This window comes from Drosophila rhopaloa, unplaced genomic scaffold (assembly GCF_018152115.1).
Source record: "Drosophila rhopaloa isolate 14029-0021.01 unplaced genomic scaffold, ASM1815211v1 contig_178, whole genome shotgun sequence".
Taxonomy (NCBI): Eukaryota; Metazoa; Arthropoda; class Insecta; order Diptera; family Drosophilidae; genus Drosophila; species Drosophila rhopaloa.
This window is the reverse complement of record NW_025335059.1, coordinates 6,096,841-6,123,986: the sequence shown is the minus strand read 5'-3', so window position 1 is coordinate 6,123,986 and position 27,146 is coordinate 6,096,841. Positions and strand designations below refer to the sequence as shown.

The 27,146-nt window shown below is 38.3% G+C and overlaps 2 protein-coding genes and 1 non-coding gene across 3 annotated transcripts in view; 1 reads left to right on the top strand and 2 right to left on the bottom strand.

Annotated features, from left to right (window-relative positions):
- LOC108037169 overlaps positions 1–27,146 on the top strand; it is a 61,833-nt gene that overhangs the window by 30,987 nt on the left and 3,700 nt on the right. The window contains exons 4-8 of the mRNA XM_044458847.1: positions 24,415–24,618; positions 24,690–24,841; positions 24,905–25,612; positions 25,873–26,010; positions 26,075–26,526. Of these exons, the coding sequence (XP_044314782.1) occupies positions 24,415–24,618; positions 24,690–24,841; positions 24,905–25,612; positions 25,873–26,010; positions 26,075–26,526 (1,654 nt within the window). The remainder of the gene's footprint in view (positions 1–24,414; positions 24,619–24,689; positions 24,842–24,904; positions 25,613–25,872; positions 26,011–26,074; positions 26,527–27,146) is intronic.
- Positions 6,570–6,641, bottom strand: Trnap-ugg. The gene has a single exon. It is a non-coding gene; the product is annotated as a tRNA-Pro (tRNA).
- Positions 7,438–21,023, bottom strand: LOC108037178. The gene is made up of 4 exons (XM_044458852.1): positions 20,210–21,023; positions 9,070–9,264; positions 8,302–8,412; positions 7,438–8,063 (listed from the first exon to the last, which is right to left on the bottom strand). Exons 1-4 carry the CDS (start codon positions 20,265–20,267, stop codon positions 7,837–7,839), a joined length of 591 nt encoding a protein of 196 aa, XP_044314787.1. The 5' UTR covers positions 20,268–21,023; the 3' UTR covers positions 7,438–7,836.

The window sequence follows — 27,146 nt, the reverse complement described above, 5'->3', positions numbered from 1 at the left end:
TTGTTTAATTAATTTGAAAAAAAAAACGGAGAAATTATAATTCGTCTGTTCACCCATAAATATTTAATGAACCCCAGCAGGCAATCAAACGAAAGTACAACCATTAAATCGCGTGATAAGTGTTTGAGGTCGAATTATGTAGGAGATGGAGACTGTCTGGTCTGCTATTTGGTTACTCAAAAATTTAAATTATTAAATAGGAATAAAATTTTCAGATTTTGTTGTCGCTAGAAATGTAATGAACCATATTTAACTGAATATATTTAAGAATAACAGTTAAAGATCAGTTAAATGAAATCAGGATTTATTAGGACATTCTTGACAGAAATGCAAAGCAAACTTTTATTAAATTTTAAATTATTTGGAACTTAATTTCTTTTAAACTTATTTTTTAAAGTTTCAACTTAGTTTAACAGTAACTTAAATACTAAAAGGAAGTAACTTACATAATACTCATAAGGTAATTAAAAATGTTTCTGGCAGCTTTAAAGCCTAGCGTAGTTATGGTGCAATTGGCTGAACGCCGCCACCCCAAGGCAGTCATAAAGGGAAACTCCGATGGCTTTGTGGGCAAGAAATTCCGGTGGTGCTTTGCAAAGTGGACAAAGCCAAAACATGTTAAAAAAAGCCAATTTATGGGAAAAAAATTATGTTATAGACACAGGCACAATGAAGTCCGTGTGTGTGCTCTTTTAGTTTCAAATGGTCGATAAAAAAGCGATTACTAAATTCAATTTAGTCACAAAGCAACGACAACACCTTTGTGGGATTTTCAATTATAAAGCTCAGGCCAAAGAAATATGCTAGTCAATGCAGCATTGCTTGTTTTTTTAAACTTTTTTTCACCAGCCCGCAAAAAGGCAAAATGCAAAGTGCCAAAGGCGTGAAAATAATCCATAAAAAGAAAAGCACTGGGAAAAGAGAGAAAAACTACGCCGAGCAGAAGGAAACACATAAAAGGGGGGATTTTTTTTTTTCTTTTAGGGCAAGAGCAGAAAGCGCGCTTAAATGATTTTGAATTGTGGACAAACGTTGGCGACGTGGAAACACGAAGGCGGCGGAGACGTGGACACGGACACGGGTTGACGTTGTCAACATTGTAGCTGCGGCTTCTGGCTAAAATGTTCGCGGTTGGTCAAAAGGAGGAGGTGGTATACTAGGATGCTGCTATGCTGGTTAAAAATAGTGCCTGGCAAAAAGCCGCAAACACAAGTTGCAAAAATCACGCGCCATGAATCGTACAAAGAGCAATTGAATGGAACTCTTTTTGGAGTGAGGCAAAAAGTAGTAGGGATCGTTCCCTGGTCTGACTTTGGTTTGCGTTGACTGCGATGGTGGTTTTTTTTGGTAAGTTTTTTTTTTCTTTTGTCTTGATATGTTCCCATTTATGGAGAAAAGGGAATAGTAATGTTGAAAATTGGGACATTACCAGTACAATTTTACTCAAATCCAACTCAATAATGTTCATAAAATAAGACATGACATGACCAGTATGGCATATAAAGATAAATTCTCAATTAAATTCAAAATTTAGGTATTAAAATAAGTATGTCTATTTAGGATATAATAAGTAAAATAAGTTACAATTTAAACACCCATTTTATGGAGCACAGAAAAAGTTTAAAAACTTAGGTGATCTGCGAAATGTTTGTCCACTTTATACAATTAAATTAGAGTAAGTTTGATTCAAGAGTATACCAACTTCGTCCATTTTGACAATTGACCCATCTCCAGTCGCCACTTTCAGTTTATTTTGTGTTTCAATTGCAGCACTTTTTGCGCTACTGCCGCCTGTTGGTGCCAGCAAACTAACAAGTCGCCGGGATTGCCGATAGAAATGTACATATTTTTTTTATTCCGGGGCAAAATCAATTGGCATTTCAAATTGCACGCCTTTGAGTGTTGCCCACTGCGTTTGCCATTCGTTTGAGGGTTTGAGAGTTTATGTTATAATTGAAAAGTGGCCGCCGACCAACCCATCATCGGATAGGAGATGGATAAAAGGTCCATTCCATTCGATTCCACCCGGCAGCTGCTTGATGGCGAAGAAATCGAGGCAGGCTATTAAGTTTAGGTCTCCCGACCGTTTAGGCAAATAGAGCCATAGTCATCAGAGCCAGAGCCCCATCATAGCCATACAATTAATGCAGATGACGATGCCGAGACGAGGCGAAACCAGATTGAATCCGTGTAGGCGTCCATTGACGCAGGTGTGCAGGTGCATTTGCAAGTGCTGGGGCCCATGTCCATATAGCTGTGTGCTCAGGCCACAGCAGACACCAAATACTTCCTTCATTAGGCTCACCCCGGAGCCCATTTCCCACTCGCCACCTCAGCCCCCTGCCATCCTCATTTGGCAGCAGCGAACCAACCAACCAACCGACCAATCTGTCCCAGTCTGGCCTCCATTGTATGCTGGATGTCGTGTGCGTGTCGTTTCGGATTGGGTCATGCACTGGCGATAAAAATAAATGCAAATAAGAAATTATGTTCTCATATTTTTAAGTGCATCTTGGCGGAATTCATTTATTTTATGATCTTTGCTGAAATGAAGTTGGCTTATAATACATTTTCATGTCTTTAACCACTACGCAAAATAGTTATGTACGATAGAATAATTTATTTTAATTATTTGCTCTACAAACTGATTATAATTACAAGATTTCACTTTAATATATATTGCTAAATGTACTTTAATTATCCCCTCAAAACTAACCACCATTTTTGGAGGATGTTTGGACTATTTAATTTATAAAATTCAATTTTAAATACACATCCTTGTACACCTACTGCCATACAATTTAACAAAAAAAAAAAGTACTCAATATTAATTTTGTTTTTTCGCAGTGCTGCTCAGGGCTACTCTCACTTTGTTTGATGCATAAATAATTTTAGAGTAAATTAATTTATTCGTTGACATGTGTCCTGCGTTTATTTGAAATTGCATTGTCATTATGCAAATGCACTTTACCTTCTCACCCCGTTTTGTGTTCGATTTAACTGCCTCTTGTTTTCTGCACTTCAGAGTTGAGTGACTGCGACCAGGATTTTTCTGTTGAATGGCATGATTGATTTGTTGATACAACCGAGTTATTTACACTTAATTTGACAATGTAATGGTTTGTTAGCCACCTACATGCATCATCGGCCATAGCTAACAGTACATTTGTCACTGCCTCTCTGATTTACTAAAACAAATCGCTCATACAAAAGGCATCATCATAGTTTCTTGGCTGCATAATTTTATGGTATTAGTCTTTACTGGCTGTGAGCTTCCTTGGCTGCTTTTAGTTGGCCATATATCCTAGAATAAACACAATAAATAAATGAACTGCAGATGCTCAAGATGCATTTGTAATCTTGCCATTAGGCTCCAAAGCAATGTGTCTTGGGGATAACGATGTATAAACCTTTTTGTCATCATATTATTATTTTGCATAGATTAACAGTAAAATATTTTTAATTTTTATTTTGTATTAATGCAAACTGATTTTCTTATTTTTTCAAAATATTATTTTCCCTAATTGGCGTGGGTTCAAAACATAACTAGTTAATGTAACAATATGGATATGTCTATGGGTGTTGGTCCGTTGATTGTTGTGTCTGCTGTTGCCCACTACTGACCAAATAACCAACTTTTCACGCCTTCTGGTATTACATCTATGGCCAGAGCTGCGGTTACCATACCTACCTCCCATCCTTTTCTGCCCACAAAACAGTGCAACATTCCGCAGCACCCGCAATAGCATTGTGGTTGCCTCATTACGAGGGGGAAATGCTCACGCTTTTCTCTGCCAACTTCAACAACAGCAACATGTTGCATTTTATGAATGAAGAAAATGTAATTTTACACTTGAATTGCGTGACTTGGAGCGGTTGGTTCTCATATTTCATAGCCCAAAGATGCCGCAATTCATCACGTAAATTGAAAAAGAGCATTGATAGGCAAATTAAGCGCTGTCTGTTTTCTGGGATGCTTGCACAATTGTAACCCATACAATACACGAAGGGAAAATTGCTATATTTTTGCATTGTTGGCTGGTGTTCCGGTTTTTAAGACTTTTCTGGGAACAACTGAAAAAAATGTAGAAAACTTGGACATAACAAATTAAAAAACTTCTTACAGTTTTTTTTGAATATTAATTGTTATAATTTAAGTAAACTTAATGTACATACTCTTCTTTTTAAGCTGGGGAATAATAGGCGTATAGAAAGATATATATTGAATAAAAGTAGACGTTTTAGAAGTGGTTTTTATTGTCAGTGCATTTGTTGCAACAATGTTGGCAGATGAAAGATGCTGAGAATGCCGTCCCACCCACCGCCTGCGCCTCATTAGTGGGAATCCCAATCCCAATAAGTGATCCTTTCACCAGGGGCCAACGAACATTCACTTTCAATAGCCAATGACATTCACTTGGCCAACAACTAGCAATTGATCAGCAGCCGGCCTGAAGCCCGCTGAGTTGTGTTGTGGCACTCATTAAATGTGTTTCCATTGCACTTTTGAGGCCGCCACCGAAAGTCATTAACAGTTATGGAACCGCACCACACCACACCTGACTTGCAATCCGTCTCTAGCCGAATCATTAGCCGATCTGGTTAAGACTTCTTGTGACAGCAGTTTGTTGCTTGCTCGTGATTTGTTCGACAGCATTTGGGATTGATTTTGGTTCGTGAGCTGGGTTGTTAAAAAAAATACACGAAATATATTACACATACGCCACCGATGCCCGTTGTCGATGCTGTGGCAAGAATTCCGATTTATTCCACCGCAGTTTGTCATATTTTTCCTGTCGTTGCATTCGAAAATCGCCAAGGCATGCCAGAATGTTCAACAGCGATGGCATCGTGTTTTAGCCACAAAAACGACAAATGAAAAATATTTTTTTGTGAAAGGAATTTAATAAATACTTAGGAGCCGTTTCTTTTTTTTAATTTTAAATACAGTTGTTACATTTTTATTGAAATATTTAATTTGTCCTCGTCCAGATCAATTTTGTTTATTTTTAAAGTATGCCAAATTATTTCCAGCTCAACTTTCAAATACATTTCTTAGAAAAAAATGTAATATAATGTAATATAAATTCAAATAATTGTAATGTACGCATCGTCGCACTCATCACCAGAAGGCAGCTGCTGGTCTGATCTGGCATGGATTGGTGTCTAGCCAGCATCAAGTAAATACCTAACCACTAAATTCAGTCTGCCAAGTTAACGGCTGTGCTGGTTATTTGGCTTTAACTGGCCCGCACTTGTTGCCATCTTGTCTTGTTCCAGGCAGCTGGTGATCCGATCATCTCGTCCCGATGCGAAGGCCATCCAACGCCAGTCTCCGCACTTTTTAGATGGCGATTGCGGATCAAAAAACTTGCATATTGCTGGGTGATTTTAATTCCGACCCGACTGCGAGTGAAAGTAGTTTTAAATTTTTTCGGATATACATTTGGCTGGTTTTGGATTTGGTAATAATTCGAAGTGAGAGCCATATAAGGCCATTTTCAAAATATGATGGCTCCATTCTTTAAACACAAACATATTTATGGCTTTGTCTCCGCTTTTTCCCCCATGAAAATAAACTGAGAAATGATCCAAGAGAAATAGTTTGTGGGGGGTTACATCATAAGCACGACTAGTTCGCGTTTTCGGCTGCCGCTTTAAGTCTTTCACACTTTCTGTCCGCGTGGAGTTCGAGTTTTCATTCGGGCCCAAAGCGACACTCATTGTTCAATTTTCCAATTGTCGGCGATAAAACACACAAAGACTTATCGGCCAAGTCAATCGTAAATGCCCCAAACAAGTTGCATGTGCTCAAAGTCGGTGGTAATACGAGTATTAGCCGAAAAGCCATCCGCTTCGCTTGCCTTTCATTACAAGTAGTGCTGTTTTTAAGGAACCACTAGTTTTTACCAGATGAGGTACAAGATTAAAAAAAAATGTTTACAAAAGAGAACGAATTACCATTTTTATATCAAACAATTTGTTTTTCCTTTTCTTTGGCATTGCTTATATTGATTCCCCAAAGGGGATTTCATAGTTTGCAATAATTATAATAATATTCTTGATTACTGTTTAAACGTAAGTTAATTTTTTTTAAACTTTTTTTCTAAAATGTAACCCATATTATTTTCAATGCGAACGCAAACTGGTTGTACTCATAGCTAGCTACATAACAAATATTGAAAGTGCGTTTTTTTATTATTTATATCAGTAAGGTAAACTATATTTGTCAATTAGGTAGAATAATAAAAAATAGAAAAACATTTGACTAAGAAATTTATTAATGGAAAAATATAGGTACAGGTACAACTTTTTGGAAGAATTTCCACCACTGATCGCAAGTAAGCTGCTATTGCTACTTCAGTTTATTTGCCATCCAATCAACGCGTTGCCATCTGTGAAACGTTCGTTCATTTCTTGGCCTGGCCAAAAATGCATTGCAATCTGCATTTTCACATCGCCCATTTTGCCTGGCTTTTCTTTTGTTTGTTTAATTAACTTTGGGCCGGGGCCATAAAAATGTTGCCCACAAAAGTTGGCAGTTGATTAGATAAAAATATTTGTGAGCCGGGCTCAACCGGGATTTGAACCCGGGACCTCTCGCACCCAAAGCGAGAATCATACCCCTAGACCATTGAGCCACATGCCGAGCAGCTGTTCATAGCACGATTTTGGCCGCTGTTTTTGAGGTGTTTCTTTGTCTTTGGATGACGTTGATGCTGCCGATGACGTGTTTTTGGCCAACTTGTATTGGCCTATTTTTGGCTGCTTGCATCTGCGACGAGTGACGAAAAGTATGCCACACTTTAAGGCTTAATATTGCATTAGACTTTGCGCCTAAATTTGTGCTTCGAATTTGTGATTCGCCTTGTCTTCATAAATAAATACACCGGGTTAATAAGAGTCATAAACATTCCGTAGGCTCAGTTTGGTTCGAGTATAGCAATTACCTATTTCTTACCTAAAACCATTCAGAATTATTATTATATTATAACATTTACTTTCAAGTGAACTGCATAAATCTGCCCTTAAGTTATATTGAATTCGGATGAAATTTTTGTCAATGCAACTATTCTTCTTCTAAGATATAATTTTGTAAAATTAAAAAAAAAAATTTCGAAAATATTTAATTAATAGTTTTGTCTAATAAGTTTTCTTTACTGCAACTCATAAAATCCTTTTAAACCAAAGATAAACATGATTGTTTTTTTTTTCCTAAGAATAATTTTTATTTTATATTTTTAACATTGGAATTTTAAAGTATGTACAAAACCTTAATGAGTATTTTAAAATTATTATGTTAAAAAAAGGCAACATATTAAGGGAATGCCTTCAAAAATGAAGTCTAAATTTAACACCAATTGAAATTCATTAAACAGTTATGTATTTATTTTATTTAATACATTTTTTTCTACTTTTGGTACCTATTAATAAGAATGTTTTAAGAGTAAAAAAAACAGCAATTCTCTTAGTAATTATTATTTGTATGAGAAATCAGAGCAGAAGTTAGAGAAACATTGATTGTTCAAATTATTAAAGGTTTATTACAGAAGTCTATCTTGGGAAACTATTGGAAATATAGTGAAGTCTTTTAAAAAGGGTCTGTACAAGAGCATTGCATCTAAACAATGGTTCAATATATTTTATTTTAGAATGAACCATCTTTTTTTTAAACTATTGATTATAAATTTAACTATTTCTTACAATTGTTTACATTTTTTAACGCTCTTTAAAGTACCAGCTTAACGATAACAACTTATATCAGAACTAATCTATTTACTAATAGGCATCGGCAAACTTAAGCTACACTGAAAGGAGGTTCACTCGGAAAATTGTTCAGGTGAAGATGTCGTCGACCAGTTGTTTGGTGATGATGCGATGGGGCCGAGTGGGGTTCACCTTGGGGCGCTGATAGAGTCGGGCGTTAATGGCGTACAGCCGGGGTGAGAGATCGCAGCGCACATTGAACCACCAGTCGCAGACGAAGACCGCTTGTGAGAATTGGGTGCCATTTGGGCAGAGGAACGTGGCCTGGCGTCCATCGATGTCGCAGTAGTGCCAGCCTGTGAAGAAAGAACAATTAATATTTGAGAATTAAATAACAAGTAGTTCACACCTCGCCCTTAAATATTTTTTAAATACCAAACTGAGGCTATATAAGGGTTTTTCTTGTTTTAGTAAACTGAATTCAAAATTAGACTAGAACTACAGTCCCACTAATTTATTTTGAAACTACATTTCCACTTAACTATATTTATGTTTTTTTAACGAGAAGTAAACTAAGTATTAAGGATCACTTACCCTGGCACCTGGTCTCCATGTCGGCAAAGAATCCGGGATACTCCTGCTCGTCGCAGTAGAAATTGGTGTAGGGCACCGCCGACAGAATTGGATAGTCAACGCCGGGACGACCTGCAAATGATTTTGTTATTGCAATTAGTGAGGCGCTGTCCAGAAACAAATAATCCGAAACCAAAACAAACTGCATGTCACGCAGTCGGCGGTTTCCAATCAATTTCACTTCATCCAACCTTACTTGAAAGAAACCTGCAGAAAAAATATGCTCCTACCTCCCAGAAGTGTCAACTGCAGGCGCTGCCCCGGGGTCACCAAAAAAATGGAATACCCCAACAAAAGAAAAAAAAAGAAACAAAAATAAACGCGGCATAAACAAATCCCCGGACCGGTTTCAGTCGCGTCTCTGGCGCTAATAAATGAATTTACGAGTAGATGCACTTCTGTGCCAAATATCCATTTCGCTCGTCGGAAAATAATTTAAAATCGTGCACTTTTTCTGGCCTGTCGCTGATGGCCCGAAATGCATTTCACTGCCTCATCTTCAGCTCCGTTGGCCTGGGTACTCGGAAAAATGGTCAACAAAAAATATACTTAACCTCGCCAGAGGAAACCCTATTTCATTGTTATTCGAAATTGTGACATGCTTAATGATTGGACTTTGGTGTATGCATATTGATTGACTTATCAAATAAGATGAAAAAATAGTTGTATGATAAGGACCCTAGTTTATTAACTGAGAGATCGCCAGACTGCTTAAAAAATTGTACTTACCAGGAATGGATTTACCCAGCTCAAGATACTCCCGTACCGAGGGGCTGAGGAAATTCTCCGGGATCTCTGGAAGGTCCTTCTCCTGGCTGCCACTCTCTTCATTTTCCAGATCCTGCTGCGGTTCCGGCTCAAAGTTGACCGGTTCCGGAGCTCGGGGGCGTTTGGCACGCTTGGAGCGAACCGTTTCATGGCAGTCTGCAAACAGATAAAAACACTAATTACTTCAAATAACCAAGCCCCTAATCTGCAAAGTTCAAGGTTTCGTCGAGGGGAAACACATTAAAGTCCATGTATTTGAGATTCGCAGCGTGGCCAATCATTGGCTTTGATGTCAAGATACAAATTTACCCGCTGCACCGAAAACCACTCCCTAAGCCGGTTAATGAGGCTTAGTCAGTAGTCGCCGAGTTAACTTTAACCTCTGATGTGTCTGACCCGCTTTTAAGATTTAATATTCGCTTGTGGCAATGTAAGCAGTTGTGCAACAATTGTTCTCTTACACTACGAACAAAATATATGTAAATAAAAGTCACTAGACTTTTAGTGTCAAAAGCAAATCGCTATTCTATTAGAATTGAATTAAATTACACAATCAAACTATTCAAATCTAGATACGACTCTGAAAAATTGGTAATACTTATATTTTATTGGCCATTTGGACTTAATAGCGATTTTTATTTCAAGTGTATGTTGTTGTTTATTGTCAGTTGATTGTGTAGATTTTGTTATTGCTGTGTTTCTGATGACAAGTTTCGTGCGGTTGCCGTTTTTACGGCTGACCTTGCCGCTTCTTTTGTCAGTGGGAAAAGATCTGCCTCCGACTACAGAACTTTGCGGTAATTGCTCAATATTAAATTTTTTATTTTTCTGCTACTATTTCTGCTTTAGCATAAGTCGGTTTTTGGGGCTCATTAGCTTGATTTGTTGTTGCACATAAACTTGATTTATATGCGGCTGCAATTATGCTCGCGCACAGCTGCCCACACACTAATTTTGATAATTTTGATTTGATCCCGGTAGGTATTTCACATTCACTATACTATACTAATGTACTAAATTTTTATCCTAATGACGTACATAGTTTTATTCAGGGAATAAAGATTAATGAGAATTTTACTGTCGACCACTCTTTGTATACCACTTTTTGAGTGAACCTTTAAATTTATTTGTTTACATTTCGTATGCCTTTCCAATGTTGTTGCACCAACTGGAAGCAGGCACAAAAACTTGTTCTTAATTTGTATTCTATATTTCACGCGCAATTTATTCACATCGCTGGCAGTTGTCGTTGCTTTTGCCTGTTGTAATTGACCTTAACCTTGTTCCGCAGTTTTTTTTGCAGTTCTCAGTTTGTTCGCCGGCGTTTTTGGTTGCGTAATTGAGTTGAATGTTTGTTTGAGCCCCTGGCGATAAACTTAGCCTGGCCAATGATCTGGTATTGCATCGAACATGGGCCTCTCATCTGACACATGGATCGAGTGTGGGCTTAGACGATATGCTATCGACAAGGGAAGGCGAACTCAATGCAGCTGTGCCGATTCAGCTGCTATGAGTAATCAATCAAACAATCTAACTACGATTTTAATTGAAACTTCCTTAAAGATGCAGTTAGTTAGGTGATTACCAGTATAATAACCTGAATTCAATCTTATTTTTTTTAAAACTAGTTGCCTTTTACCTAATCTCTGCACCATAGACATTATTTTACTTAACCGTAAATCGTAATTTGGATTTTGTAACCATAACAGCTTAAATTTCAGAAAACAGAGCCATTTTCCACATAACTCGCTATAGAAAATCCTATCCAGGAAACGGTGGGCTAAACCATCCCATAAACCATAAAACATTTACATATTCATTTCAGTAAGAGGCAGGCATTAGTTGGCCACAGGTTAGCTAATTATTTATACCGAACAAATTAACTGCAAAACGTAGAGCACACGCCTCAGAGAGCAGAAACCAATTAGGCGAAATCCAGCCGACTCCCACACAAAAACCAATCGAATGCATAAAGCATTAAATTAAAAATTAAATTATTAGGCTCTCGCATAAGCGCACATATCTACAAGCGAGGGACGGCCTACAAATTGCAACATAATATTTCGCAAAAATAGCAACAAAATTTATTACAATTGAAATAATTACTGCGAAAAAGAAAAACAATCAAATTGTAATTAGGCGCGCGTTGAGGTGAGTCTCGCTGAGAGGCCAACTGCAATTGCGGCGACAAATTGTAAAAACTGCTCGGTTATTCACACATTCGTGTGTCCACGTCCGAGTATAAATCTCGATATTTATATCTGTAGCCAAGTCCATTAGCCACGCATTTGTTAGGGGCCTTATGTCAAAAAGTTTTGTGCGTGAGACAAAAAACAAAATCTATTTTATAACCGATTTATTGAGTACTCTTACAAATAAGAGGTTATTTAGAAATTGAATTTGAGATTGCAAAAAGGCATTGTAAATATTTTCGGTTTAGAGTATCATTCATTTTAGGGGAATTTCTTGTATAATTGGATATTGTTATGACATCATGTATTTCGCGGAAAATTGTAATGCCCTCAGCAAGGGTAAAAAAGTAGCCATAAAAAGATTTAATTTCCTTTTTTTTTTGGGACCAACGGATGGGAGTGCGTCGTCATGGGGCACACCCCTTTGCCACGTCAGGCGTTGTGTTGGCTAGCTGGTTGTCTGCGGGTTAGGTAACCCAAACTAAACCGAACTGAACGGACGTTGTTTGCCACTCTCCTCCGGTGGAGCCCACTCCTCACCCCCTGTTTGTGCCCCTGCCACCCAAATCCCGCATCCTTCATGTGTTGCTCCATCCAATCTGATGATTTGGTTCGCTTTGGTTGGCTTGGATTTGCTTCGGTTTTGTTTGGTGGCTTGTCGTCGCCCCTGTGATTGGGTTTTGGTTTTGTTTTTGTGTGCAGTCGCATAATTAAAGTAATTGCCTTTCGTTGTGTGCGCGAAATTGAGTCAGCAGCTGGGGGAAAATTAAATAGCAAACAGAAACGCATTTCACAATTGTAATTGTTGTTTGGTTTGGCGTTAAATTTGGCACCTTTTTCACCCTCAAGCGCCCAATCCAATCTAGCCGGCTGATAAATATCCCCCCACATAAATCAAATTGCCACAAAACTTTTATCGGCGTAGGCACATCTTTTTTGGGCCTGTTGCTGTGTAGGTTTTGTCTTTGCTGGATGATTAGACCCAGAGAATAGGACTCCATTTGGTCTTGTACTGCTGCTGCCGAAGCTAGTTGGTTTCGGTTGCACATAAATTAAACTGTTTTTGTGGCTTTCGCCTTTATCAGTTATCCGCCTCCAAATGGTGTTATTGATGCTTTTTTGCCCATTGTCAGGAGTGGAAGGTTAGGCTTGAGTTAAGAAAGTCAATTGGCTAAATGGCGGAAATTGTTTTCGTATTAGTCAAATAGCCAAAAGTTCGTGCTTTCTCTTCATCCTCAATTAAACTCAGATAATAACAAAACTAGTTTTAATTTATTTCGAATGCACATTTAACCCGCAAGAGCTGAAGAATCTTTTATAATATATACCTGAAATATGTAAATAAGCACAAACTATCCTTTTTCGGTTAACTCACGAATGCTTAAGACTCCAATCAATACTGTTGTTAAACAAAATAGTAAGTAAACAGCTTATTACCTCTTAATGTCAACCATAAAGAGTCATTAAGCCCATTAACGAATCTCATTCTTCTTGACCGTAATCTGTTAAAGGGTTAAAAAAGCCAAGCCAGGAAGTGCGAAGTTGCATGCTGAGCTTTGCGAAGCAACAATTATCTGGAAATAAATCATTCGTAAAAAAAGAGCAAAAGACGAAGCCATGGCATATCCTTCCACGTCACAGAAGACTCCCAGCGACAGGGGAAATAAAAACACCATCGCCAACAAAAACAAAAAAAGCAACATTAACGAGGATAATTCAGTGGGCATGATGAACATCATCGGATCCACGAAACAAGGCCGTCCTGTCCTTTCTGTTGCATCGCGTAAAGCGGCGCAAAATAAATTAAGCTCATTATATAATTGAATCCTTGATAGGCTGATTATCCACACGGCTTGCCATGTGCCTGTCGCCTGGATCCTCCTACCTCCTGCCCACTCGCTTATTAAAAGGATAATGCCCAGTCAAGCGCAAAGGATGCGAAATGGCCAAACGCAAAAATTATGTAAATGAATTTCCTGTTGCATGTGCCGATGCGGTGGTTCGATGGCCAGCGACATTTTCATAAATCTGCCAGGTGGTGCCGCAGTCAAATTAAGCACGGTTGGCCTTAAAAATATACCATAAATTCTGGTGTTTCTCCAGAAATCACCTTATGTGGACTTTAATTTAAGCAGGTAAAATGTAAGATTCGAAAAAATACGATTACTAAACAATCTTGGTGTTCGATTGTTCTTTAAATCGCTAAATATTGATTTTATTTTAGTCCAGCTTTTGAACAAAAACCAATGGCAGTGATTATGCCTTGAAAATGTTATCCCTAGTTACGTCGTTATTTAAGATTAATGCTCTTTGGTTATTAAATTTCCGGTTTTTAATCAAGAAAAAATAGAGTGTCATACAGGGCTAATCCCTTTACTTGATTTTTATAGCGAAAATCCCTTCGATTATCCACTCGTTTGAACAGATTACTGTCTTCACAATCAATGCAACTTGCAACTTGAAAGCACCCGAATATTGTCGCGAGCTCCACCTTAAAAATTGGGGACAAAAAGCTGAACTAAAATTGTTTTTAATGCCCCTCGATCGCCAGTTGTGCGAGGCAGTATATTTTAACGGCAACCTCATGCAGTCACGATTTGTTACACACACACACACACACACACACACCAGTCGATATATAAATCTAGATATATATTTATATGTGTGTAGTCGCAGGCCTCCTTAATCTATTGACTAAATGCATTGCATAAAACGTCGGTCGATCGGCCAAACCTCTGAGCACAGACCTAAAACAATGCCACAAAACGACGAACGAGTTCAGTTTGCCGGCAGTTTTCGTGCAGCACCGCTTTCAATGGCCGCAAATAGCTCAAAGGCGCTTTGTCTAGCCAGTATGAAATCCACCCTCCTACCTCTTTAAATCCCCGATATATCCCCCCTGCGAAACCCACTCCCTGTTGCATGGTTAAATTATGAACGCAACCAAAAATCTATTTGTTGGCTATGCCCAAAACGCCAAGTCCCCAAACCCCAACTAGTTTCGTTTTAAGCCAAAGAACTTTTGGTTGCATTCGAATTGCCAAATAAAATTTAATACGATACACAGTTAGAACCGCTCTCCTTGTCTCCCGATCTTTATCACTTGGCCATAAGACACCCACCAATTCCAGTTAACTACTGCCTGGCTTAAAGCTTACTACACCGGAAAAAATTGACAACCATTGGGAGTATATTTTTCTCATTTTGCTTAAAAATGTATTAGTTTAAATCATAAATGTGTGATACTTCTTTAATTAAAATGTCGGTTGCTTAAAGCTTTTGTAGTTCCTTTGTTGTAAGGTGATTAAATCCTTGCTTATTTATTGATAGTTATAGATTTATTTCTGTGTATCAACTTTATTGGGCCTATATTGGCTGGAGGCTAGGATTTCATTGCGTCGTAAGTATACAAAATATTTTCAACTCCTCGATGCGATTAATTTGCCAACTTCCTTACATAAGTTTTAAGCTTGTTGAGCTGCTGTATCGGCTCCTTACAACTATAAATTTACATTCCGGCGTGGGCGTCGTTGGGAATTTGGCTTGAGGAAGGGTTTCGTTTTCTGCAAGTTATACGATCAATCTTTTTTTTAATCGCAAAGCTTACAGTTTTTGAGTTACGCTTGTCTAGCACGACTGGTTCGATCGACTTTACAGACAAGTAGTAAATTGAGTAATTCATCAAACATTTTTATTTATATTTATCATTCTTATAAATTGGTTTCATATATCCGTATAACAAATTTATTTTAACTTCTTTTATATCCAAGTAATAAGATATGTAATGATTGCTAAAGGTTTAATAATTTTTCGTTTACCCCAATGGTTTACTTTACATTTTCAATACATTAAATACCCAGAGCTCCACCGTTTAAAAGAGATGATCATGGTTGTCTGCTACAAAATCAGTTTAATAAGCTTTTATATGTAATTATGCATTTTCCACGTTAATTGCATTGAAAATCCGCGACTGATTCCCACAGTTTCCCAACCTGCCGCTCAGATGTTTCCACATCCTGTGCAGAGGTGATGCAGGAGTTCGCTTTTCGTGGCGGCCTGGGCAGTTTTTCATATCGCATATCTCATAAATATAAATGACTGAATTTTTCCGCAATTTGTCGCACACAAAACAAATTTCATTTTAATTGAAAATTATGCCAGAGCATTAACATGAACAGCGATTTAATGGATTCTGTAGGGGATTTCGTAGATGATGTTGTAGTTGAATTTATGGATAATGCAGAATGGGATTCTGTGTGTGTGTAAAATATTATTAAGATTCTTAAGATCCTTTTCAAAAAAATATAAGATAATATGATATATGATATATAACTATTTTGGTAAAAGCTTTAAATATGTGTAATGATTTGCGAATTTAAAATGTAAGATAGTTCACAAATCCGTAAGTTTTATGAGCTATTTGTGCCCATTAGCAAAAAGGGGATATATGTGACAAATTGTCAATCGAATGGGGAAACACTCAATCGGATTTGAGCTTGGCATTCCAAATCTTTTTGGTCCAAACTTATCGCTTTGTTGGCCGTTGACTTCGCCAACAGATTTGCATGTGTCAGCTGGGCGGTCGGCAGTTGTTTGTTGGCCTGGTCCAATGTGTTGGCTGACAGCCGCATAAATTGTTTTCTCATGTGTGCCAAATGTTTGACTTACGCGCAAAAATGTTTGTGCAGGTAAATCTTTTGTGTGTGCACCGGATTGGGTCAAATTTTTTGTCTTGTTTTCCGCAAGATTATTTGTATTTGTTGCTAGCCATGCATATAAATCAATTAATTTGAACATAAAAGCGGGAAATTTTTTTTGCAGCCTTTGCGTGCCGCAATGATGCAGGGGCGAAGTTATTTCCTCCACCTGGTAATTCGCAACTTTTTGGCTGCTTTTAGCTATGCCCACATCGAAAAATAATCAGCACGATGAAAAATGCGCACGCATAGTGAAATTGATAAAAAATATAAACGTGCATTTGCATTTAATTGTACATTTAGAGTAGTAGTGGTCACTTTATGTTTAATTTCCTTAATTTCCTTAATTTTTATACCCTTGCAGAGGGTATTATAATTTTGGTCAAAAGTGTGCAACGCAGTGAAGGAGACATCTCCGACCCTATAAAGTATATATATTCTTGATCAGGATCACCTCCTGAGTTGATATAGCCATGTCCGTCTGTCCGTCTGTCTGTCCGTCTGTCTGTCCGTCTGTCTGTCCGTCTGTCTGTCCGTCTGTCTGTTTCTACGCGAACTAGTCTCTCAGTTTTAAAGATATCGAATTGAAACTTTGCACACACCCTTCTTTCCTTTGCACGCAGTATATAAGTCGGAACGGCCGGGATCGGCCGACTATATCCTATAGCTGCCATATAACTGATTGATCGGAAATGCCATAACTCTGCTGTTTGTTAAGTTAGGAAGTTGGAATTTTATATGGGTTTTATATTTGGCCAATCAATCCGACCTACCAAATTTCATAAAGATCGGCCGACTATATCCTATAGCTGCCATATAACTGATTGATCGGAAATGCCATAACTTTGGTGTTTGTGAAGTTAGGAAGTTGGGATTTTCTATGGGTGTTATATTTGGCCTATCAATCCGAACTACCAAATTTCATAAGGATCGGCCGACTATATCCTATAGCCACCATATAACTGATTGATCGGAAATGCCACAACTTTGGTTTTTGTTAAGTTAGGAAGTTGGGATTTTCTATGGGTTCTATTTTTAACCAATCAATCCAACCTATCAAATTTCATAAGGATCGGCCGACTATATCCTATAGCTGCCATATAACTGAACGATTGGAAATGCCATAACTTTGGTGTTTTTAAAGTTAGGAAGTTGGGATTTTTTATGAGTATTAAGATTGCATCATATGAATAATTTTGGAGAATATAATTTACAGAATATTCTGCAAGGGTATATCAACTTCGGCTCCGCCCGAAGTTAGCTTTTCTTTCTTGTTTTTGTTTTTAATTTCTTTATTTATTCATAAGAATTTTTAACAAAATGTAAGTGTACTAGCAATTCTCTTTATCTTAACCGCCTCTGTGCCAAATGCATTTTTATCATAAAAGTTTCAGCTTTACATAGATATTAAAAATAATTTTCGCATACACATAAATACTTATCTGCCTGTCTCTCGCCATAATTGAAAATCATTTGCATTCGAATGGCAAATGGTTGGCTAAAACATCTGACAATCTGCCCAAAGCGGATGTGCCGAACAGCAGCTGAAAGGTTATTTGCCAGTTAGTTGCATGCATTACGTATACGCCGCGGTTGCTCCAAGCGACTGATTTGTGTGGCCGACAGACGGATGCTTTGCTCGGTTAATGTGAGTGGGAAGCCATTCGTCGGGATGATGGGCTCCAACTCGAGGGCCTGGGGCGCATTCTTGCATCCATTCATGAGGAGAAGGCTTCGCCATTACTGGCAACTTTCAAAATTTAGATGGTAGACTTGGAGTGGTTTTAGAAGGAATCACAAGACTCCCACATTCGTAAGTCCCTAACGGATTGCATAATGTGTTATTGTGTGAACCTAGGTAAAAGAATTTATTAATATATCTACGATTAAAGTATTTAAATTGAATGCGCATAACTCTCTCATCATTTATATGCAGGTTGCTAAATACGACTTTAAAGTACAACATTTAAAGACAAAATTGTAAATTTTAAACTATAGTTTTGATGAAATAGTTAATTAGGTATTCTCTTAATTATTTTCATTATATGTTCAATAAAGAAAATTGAATAAACCGGTATACATGGGTCTTTTATTCAGTTAGTAAACATGCCCTCTATTTTATTAATCTACACGGTATTCTTTACCATTGTCAACACTTTGACATTTACCTAGTCTTCGGTATGTTTGCGAGTGTGGGCAACCACTTTTGACATAAAAAATATATTAAAATCCGAGTAATAATCAAACACAATGCCAGAGTGATTGTTAATTAGAGGCGAGCACAAATCGCACCTCATTGAAATGGCAAATAGGTAAATATCGGAAGGCAGACGACGCTAGACGGCAAAAGGCGGATTGGTTCGCATAGCCTTCGTTTCGGTCGCTTAATTTCGCTTTTTATTGTCTTTCCATATTTTTGTTTCTTATGCATTTGCCACACAAAAAGTCGTGCAGCATTTGGTTGTGTTTTTATTTTTTTGGGGTGCGGACTTGGGCAACCTTCAAAAGCAACCACGTAAATGTCAAATGCCAAATATAGTAGAACTTTCCTGTCTGACTAATGTCGATTGCCATGAGTCTGGTCAGAAGTTAGAAAGTATTCCCAGGCGGCAACATCTTCAAATGCAATTGCCGCAATATACATATGCTCATAAATAACCTGAACTTTGGTGCTGTCTGGTTAATAAAACATGCGAATATTTCGCATGGTGTCGTGTCGGCCTGCGGATTTTGCAACTAGCAGACTCTTCCCAACGCCAGCAAAAAGTTACGCATGCGCCAAGTGGCCAAATGGATTGCCACCCGATGGAAAGACAGAAAGACGGACTGACACACCAAAAAAATAAAATGCAGTGCCGATTCGAACGCAGTTTTGGCTTGCGGTTTTGTCAGCCAGCTCTTGACACATCAAGGCAGGCGGTCGGCTTGCCGCAACGCCTGCTGCATCCCGCCTCCGCCTGCACTCAGACCCTGAAGTACAGTAGAGCTTAGCTAAATCAAATGTCATTACCCAAATATAAAAAGATTTTTTTGGTGTACAAATAAAATAGTTTTTTATGGTAAAACAATAACCCGTTTATTTATAAGATTTGTTTTTGCAAATTTGTATTTTTAGAAAATATACGTTTATTTCAGGAAATTTGACATTTATTTTTAATCTACAAAAAAATGTATTATAATATAATATATGTTATGAAAACAAAAAGTCAAAAGCTCCTTTAAAATTCGAAAAGATCTTAGAAATTTTTTTCTCTTCTCAAAGTTATGAAATAAGATAAACCCCTTTCGTTACACGGATTTTGTAAATATCTTGAGAGTATACATTTTTTGAATTCAAAGAATATTTTTTTATGGTTCATATTATTTTCTTAACAATTCTCAATAAGTTTTCCTTACTAAATCAACACTGTGCGCACAAAAGAATACATATATGTACATAAATGTGACGGCGTTGTCGTGTAATCTGCTAGAATTTATTGCTCTTAACTGGAATTTGTTGTGTGTGTAATTCGATTAACTAAATCCAAGCCAAAACAACTTGTGCCGAGCCAGTCTTGTTGCTGTGACCATAAAAAAAGTTCTTGTTGGTCACATTGTTTTTAACAATACCCTGCATGAAATTTTCGTTGGTTTTATTTTTCGTGGTAATATAGATCGATCAATTGAAATGTCTTTTGAGCAATCTAGTACTTTATCAAATACCTTTGAAAAGTACCATTCAGACATGTACATTCCAAGTGATTGATATGCAAATGTTATTATGTATGATTTTTAGGTAATTGAGATTTTAAATTCGATGACCAAAAGTCGGTGCTGAAAAATGGATAGCGCGTGTGAATAATATCGAAGATATGTAAATTGAATACTCCATCTAAAAAAATGATGGGTGCCATATAAGAGTAAACTCTTTTTTTAACTTTTCTAATCAATTGTTTGAAAAAAATTAACGATCTGGATAGAGGTCACTTAGTTAAGTAACTACGTAATTTTTTATTAAAAAAAAAACCTTATCCTTTTCATTAATTAAAGAACATAAATTTAATACTTTTTAACTTTTATTTTAAAGTAAATCCAGTTTTATATGAAAAAAGTGTGTTGTAAGTTTCGACGAAGCCAGTAAGTTGTAACTCACCTCTCTACTTAGCATGCGAGTCACATAAATATTGTGGGAAATTTTGATTTATGGGTTGGGGGATTGTCTTCACAGCTTACCAGTAAATAATAAATATCCACAAATGATGATGAACACAAAAGTTATCCTCGGCAACATTTTGCTGCTGTGTCTGCTGCTGGTAAATATTATTTTGTATTATTTTTTTTCGGCGGGAAACGATTCCTTTTCTTTGAGTCCCACTACTTGGGTTTGATTTATAAGTTGTGGTGTTTTGACCTTTTGCAATGTTTGTTTGTTTGTTAGCTAAACACTCGCACTTACTTTCATGCACTTGAAACCGAATCGGCAAGGCAACAAAAACCGCGTGCGTTACAGTAATTTAACGACTTGTTGGATTTCGCTTTAAGAAACAATTACTATCAATCCGTTTTTATTAGCAACTGCCACCACAGACAATTTGCAATTGGTGCTGCCGTTGCACTCGTTTGTTTATCTAACTTTGTTTTTTTTTTACTTAGGTTGACTTTTCCCAGTTGGAAAATGGAAAACCAAGCCACACCAAAGCCGGAGATTGCTTCAAATTTGCATGGCCTATAAAGCAGTTAAGTCGTATGTGAGGCGATTGCTCAAGATACCGCCAAAATAGCGGGCGGGTAAAGCTTCACGTTGCACAGTTGATGTTGCTGCTGTGCTGTTGATGTTGCTGTTGTGCTGTTGCAGTTGCAATTGCAATTGTCTTGGTTTTTTGTTAGACTTTTCCCGAGACAATGGAGCACAGCAATATGGCACAACACAAATGTGGCCGGGGACAATAATAATACAACTCGTACAGTGGATACACTCCTTGTTTCACTTTTATTAATATAGTCTGTAATTTTGTGTGGCTATCGATCGACAAGTACAACCGTTCAACTAGACGCTTCAACCTCAACTGACTGCAACTGTTGTTGAATACAAATACTTGGAGGTCTACTCAGAAACCACAAGATTCACTCCACTCCGTTAAAAAAAAAGCTCTCCAACTCAATATTGAGTGGGTCTTGAGCCCGGCCTGAACTCGTTTGTCGTGCCTCCAAAAAATATATGTTCAACTTGAGCGCGCACTCGGCCAGCTCACTTTTAATTGTACTAACTAGCTCGATCTACTCTGCTCTGATCTTACGCAATGGCCAATTGCCCGATGAATCACGAAAAAGTTAGCAGTCGAGAGAGCCCCGAACCCTATTTTGGGCAACCTTCGAGCAGGAAAAACTAGACACACAAGAACAAAAAGCTGGCCAGGCCGCAGCAGCTTCTAATTAATAGTGTAATTAAGTTTTTCATTTCATATTTTGTGCTTTTGGTCTGGCTAGAGCGGAAAAGCCTTAGCTAAGTGACACTTAGGTGCTTTTTCGGGGCCTTTCATTTTTGGAGGTTTTCTGTCGCTTTGTTTGTTTTTAGCAACAGCTGAATTAAAAAGCTTCACAACTAAGACAAACAAAATTTGATGTCTAGAAAGGAATTAAAATAAACTATTATATTAGTACCTTTTTAAATAAACTTTACATTAATCGATTTAAAATTGCTCCTTAATATTTGATTTTAAATATGTTAAATGGTTAAGAGCTGCTGTTTTAATAAGTTTGTTATTTACTAAATAAAGTAAGGAAGTATTTCAGTTCTTGAAATCAATGATAAATTAAATGTCCGACCATTTAGATTTTTGTATTGGTAAACTAATTTATTTATATGACAAGCAATTACGAGAATATGTTTCAACCTCTTATTTCGGTCAGTGTTCTGACCAAGAGCATCTTGAATGCTAACCGTTCTGCAGTTGACCTTGTATTATAGGTCTTTGGCTGCCACAGAATGAGCCTTGGACAAGGAACCTTCTTTTTCTGCCCGCATTTCAATGCATTTAATAGAGACACAAAGGAGAACTTTGGGAGGGGAAACTGATTTATTCGGTGCCGACCAGCATTCGCAATTAGCCTTGTCCAGATGGTTCCGATCGAATTGGTCGCTCAATACTGCTGGCTGGCATCAGTCAGTCAGTCCGGACAGCTCGGTCCAATCTCCTGAGTTCGGGGGGGCGGTGCGGTAGGCAGAAGTAGGCAGTAGTTGGCAGCACCTCAAGGCCTCCCACATAAATCATAATCACATTAGCCCCCGTCCGGCCGGATCGAGGTGTGCAGAAATCGCTGTTCGTTCGCTTCCCTGTGGTTAATTGCAAAAATAAATACAAGAAAAGCGTACTCAAATTATGTATTATATAAAACGAGAAACAATTATTAATGGCAACAGCCAAAGAGTCGGGCCTGAATATTACGCAGCCGATCTGAGCCAAGCCGAAAAGCTGGCTAACGAGGCGGCACAAAATGCTACCAAATTACGTGTCCGGCCGAGCGTCTGATTGTCTGTAATTGATAAACTGGCCAAAATGAACTGGACTGTCTGACCGTCTGGCCATCCGTCCGTGATCGACAGACGTCGGCTTATTTACCGCAAAGTTTATTAAACAAACATTTATGTTCACTCACAACTGAAAATTGCGTTTAATAATCGCATTTGTACTAACTTTTTTGTAGTAACTTTAATTGCCCGCTAATAGCTTTAATTTTTCTGCCAAGTGTTATATGTAATCAATGTAGAACTGCCAAAAGATCAATCAAATGAAGCCGCAAGGTTATGTAATCTCCAAAGACATATTAAATCAATGTCTACAACTGAGCTGATTAAGTTATGACAGCGTTTATCGCAGAGTCCATAAAATGATGCCAACTATCACAGAGTGATTGATATTTAGCCAGTGGATTAACGATCTAACACTAATCACACATCAGCCAGAGGCGAATTTAACGTTTCTTAATTATTTTTATAATTTCTATTCAATAGTGATTCTTGCGAGAGTGTGGGATTCTTTCATTCAATGTTTATCTGTAGTGCAGTAAAATATTTTTATTATCGTCCATTAACTTCTTGATTATTTGTTAGCTTAAGCATCCGCTTTCATAACATTGGTATATGGTTTCTCGTATTTAATATCCACAATTTAATGGCCGTATAAATCTGTAGATCTGTAGAAAGTAAACAAAATATAGATAAATTTAATTCAAGGCTATAAAAGAAAACTGTAATCATGGGTATTAAAATTTTGGAATGGAAAGGAAATCATTGTAGAGAACTTGGGCTTGGGCAATATAACTTTTAGGAAGTTGGTAGTTTGTGAGTTCTTATTTTGGGTTTCCATAAATTAATATTGGGTTCAGGGTTTGCGGATTATTGAAAAGTATTCCGTGGCCATTAAAACTAATTGGCGAGGAACGACTGAATGTGAATATGATTGGGGCTGGGGACTTTTGATAGACAAGGTAAACAATGGAAATGTCTATGTCGATATTAGGCTCTCAAACTCGAGCCCCCAAACCCTTGACAAGGTCAGGAGAATTGATTTCACATTGCCCCAAGCGGCGGGACTGGCAAAACGATACGAGTCTCGTTTTAATGATGTGCCAGATTCGGGCTCCTACATGGTTTCATTTACACGACAACTCTTGAGATTGGATCGCTCGATTGATGCCCTTTTATGGCAGAACGGCCCGTTGGCGCGAACTTGCCTGTCATCTGCTACAAATCAGCTGTCATAAGCCCGATCCGATCCAAGTCGAGCCAGCATTTCGGTGATTTTTACAATCACTTTCAAAAACCCAACTAACAGCCAAACAATCTTTGATAATGATCATTGCCTCTCCACGAGCGGCGGAGAAGATGATTGCGATTAAGACGAACAGAAAAAGCAGTGTTGCCAGTTTTGCTTTGCCAGAAGGAAACAAAATTGATTAGGTATAAAAGTCCTAAAATAAAATAATTGTATAGAAACGTATAAAAAATAAAGTTTTGCCGCAAGAAATAAGTAAAATTGATTAGGTACTAAAATGCTTCAGAAAATAATTATATTTTAGTAAGTATTTTTTTTAAAGGTTTTAAATTGAAAAAAAAGTTATCATAGCCATTGCTTCCACTTACAAATATTATATTTTGTTATCCCCAAAATAAGAATTAAAAAAATTAAATTACTAAACTCTCCTTTAATGGAAAACAAGTAAACCGGGCAGCTCTGTGAAGAAGTTGCCTCCGGTTGCCTCCGATTGGGAAATGCACAATTAAAGTCCGAGACACTCGCCGTTCACCTGTAGAGGTGGATAGGTGAGGTCAGTTTAGGTGGCAACTGGCAGCGCGGATTCATTAGAATGTGCAGCGGATTAATCTGCATGGCTATCATCCACTAACCACAAACCGCTATTTTTTCATGCATTTGCAGGTGGTTCGAGCGGCCAAGCAGAAGCTGAGCGGCTATGCCTCCGATACGCTGGCCAGCATTTCGAAGCGTTTCTGCCACCTGCACGGCTTGCTCCAGGTGGCCGAGCTGCAGGTCATCGAGAAGCTGCGCGAGTCCAGTCTGCCACCTCAAATGGAACTCAACGAAGCACTGGGCAGGCTGAGTGGCTACGAATCGGTGATCAAGGTAGGAGTGCATTTATATATATATATATATACTTTAATTCCATTCCTGAACAAATATTTCTTTTTATATAGCGCTTAAAGCAACTTCTGGAAAGTGGCACCGAGGACAACTTGGGTGTGCCTAAAGATATCAGCCTAAAATGGCTAATTAAACTGATCGGCGAGCATCTCGAGAATATTCCCACAACTGTCGAAATCACCAAAATCGATGAAAATCCATATCGGTAAGGGAACAAAAATTATCGCTTGTACTATAGGTACTTTAACTTTTGTTTTTACCATTTTAGCGTGACCTGTGGTCGTGTTATGGATATGGCCAATCTATTCAAGTGCGAATTTGTGGACCCGAAGATTCATGTTCGCTTAAGGACCGACTTGGAAAGCAATTCCAGCGTCGTAATGTCACCCAACGAAGACATCACCTTCTCCAGTTCTTTCAGCAGTGGCAAAGAAAACATTGCCCAGGCCAACGTAGTAGTTCCTCAATTAATGCTTACGCAAAATTCGAAAACAAAGCTGATATCAAAGGGGCCAAATAGTCGGGCCAAAAAGGCCAAGAAAACTCAAACCTTTTTAAGTTCGACTTGTGCCTCTACCGATGAGATTCCCTCAAGGGACTTTGTGCGCAACTTCTCGGCTTTGGACATTACCAAACCGAATGTGACAACGATTATAAAGAGTGGAGGAGACAAGGGCGATTGGTTCAAGACCGATGCGCTGGTTAAAGTTCGCTGCGTCAACTCTCCTGAAGATTTCTACGTCCAGGGCATCCATTCCGCCCAGCGATTGCGCGAGGAACTGGACACTTTTTCACAGACACTTACACGGGGCCGCTCTGCTCTACCGGCCATCGTGGTGGGCGAGCACTACATCACCTACCACAAGGATCAGGACCGCTTCTATCGCGCCATGGTCAGCCAGAAACTGGGCTCTCGGGACACCTACAAAGTCTTTCTGCCGGACATCGGCCTTTACGTAGAGGCTCATAGCAGCAAGTGAGTTATGATTGAAAATATTTTAATAGGTTTATGGATTTATTTAGGTATCGCATTATTATTTATTTAATTTGAGTAAAGTAATAAATTTAAGATAAATAATTAATTAAAGAAAGGACACGTAAAAGAGAGGCTCGATTTGGAAACCATCGATAATGAAGTTAATAAATCGTTTAAGTCGTACATTCAGATGTTTTACGATAAAGATTCTTAATCTATTTTTTATCATGAAATCTAACAGAAGTTAAATTTACTTGCAGCTTCCATGAAGTACCGGAGCGTCTGGCGCAATTGCCGTATTCCGCCGTACACTGCAGCCTGAGAGAGCTGATGCCCAACCACGGCGGATCTGAGTGGGATAATCGGGCCAGTGCCTTCCTTAAGCAGATAGTGCAGAAGTAAGTTAATTCCGCATTTCCTGTCACTAGAAACATTATCTAATTAAATATTTTTCTACTCTAGCAATCCTGTTCATGTGATCGTCAAGAGAGCTCTTTCCCATGAGCTGCATGAGGTGGATCTCATCACCAGCAACTACAATACTGACATCTCCGTGCGTGAGTCTTTTTTATATTCTGGCCTGGCGCGCTCCCGCTGCGGCCTCGCGCCAGCTATTGGCCATCAATGGCTGCAGCCTGCTCCGAGTACACTGCGCCTGCCCAGGATGAAGTTCCAGTTCGGCGACGTCCTCATGATCCAGATGCTGCACGTGGAGGACCCGCAGGAGTTTTACGTTATGCGCCACGACTTCGAGTCGAAACGCTGCTCACTGCAATCCAGCCTGCAGGGAACCATGGATCGCATTAGCATTAGCCAACTGCAGAATATATTTTTAGGACGTCAGCACCTCGGCTGCGTTCTCCAGTCAGATGGTCAATGGAAACGGGCTAGCATCGAACAGATTCTTCCCGATGGTGAGTTAACTTTTCAAGACTGCTTTCAAAGTAATTAAAATAAACTATTAAGGCAGAAAACTTCTATAATGATTAGGTTTTACCCTGGATGATGATTGGAATCTTTATTTTGATTAGTTTTAGATATATTTTTATACCCTTGCAAAGGGTATTATAATTTTGGTCAAAAGTGTGCAACGCACTGAAGGAGACATCTCCGACCCTATAAAGTATATATATTCTTGATCAGGCTCACCTCCTGAGTTGATATAGCCATGTCCGTCTGTCCGTCTGTCCGTCTGTCTGTCCGTCTGTCTGTTTCTACGCAAACTAGTCTCTCAGTTTTAAAGCTATCGAGTTGAAACTTTGCACACACCCTTCTTTTTTTTTGCACACAGTATATATGTCGGAACGGCCGGGATCGGCCGACTATATCCTATAGCTGCCATATAACTGATTGATCGGAAATGCCATAACTTTGTTGTTTGTAAAGTTAGAAAGTTGGGATTTTCTATGAGTTTTATATTTGGCCTATCAATCCGACCTACCAAATTTCATAAGGATCGGCCGACTATATCCTATAGCCGCCATATAACTGATTGATCGGAAATGCCATAACTTTGGTTTTTGTTAAGTTAGGA

Excerpts from the sequence above, each read along its gene's own strand:
- LOC108037178 (XM_044458852.1), bottom strand. The coding sequence starts at position 20,267 with ATGTTGCCGAGGATAACTTTTGTGTTCATCATCATTTGTGGATATTTA. Across the intron at positions 9,265-20,209 it reads TGGATATTTATTATTTACTG|ACTGCCATGAAACGGTTCGC; the intron begins GTAAGCTGTGAA and ends ATCTGTTTGCAG. Across the intron at positions 8,413-9,069 it reads GCTGGGTAAATCCATTCCTG|GTCGTCCCGGCGTTGACTAT; the intron begins GTAAGTACAATT and ends AATCATTTGCAG.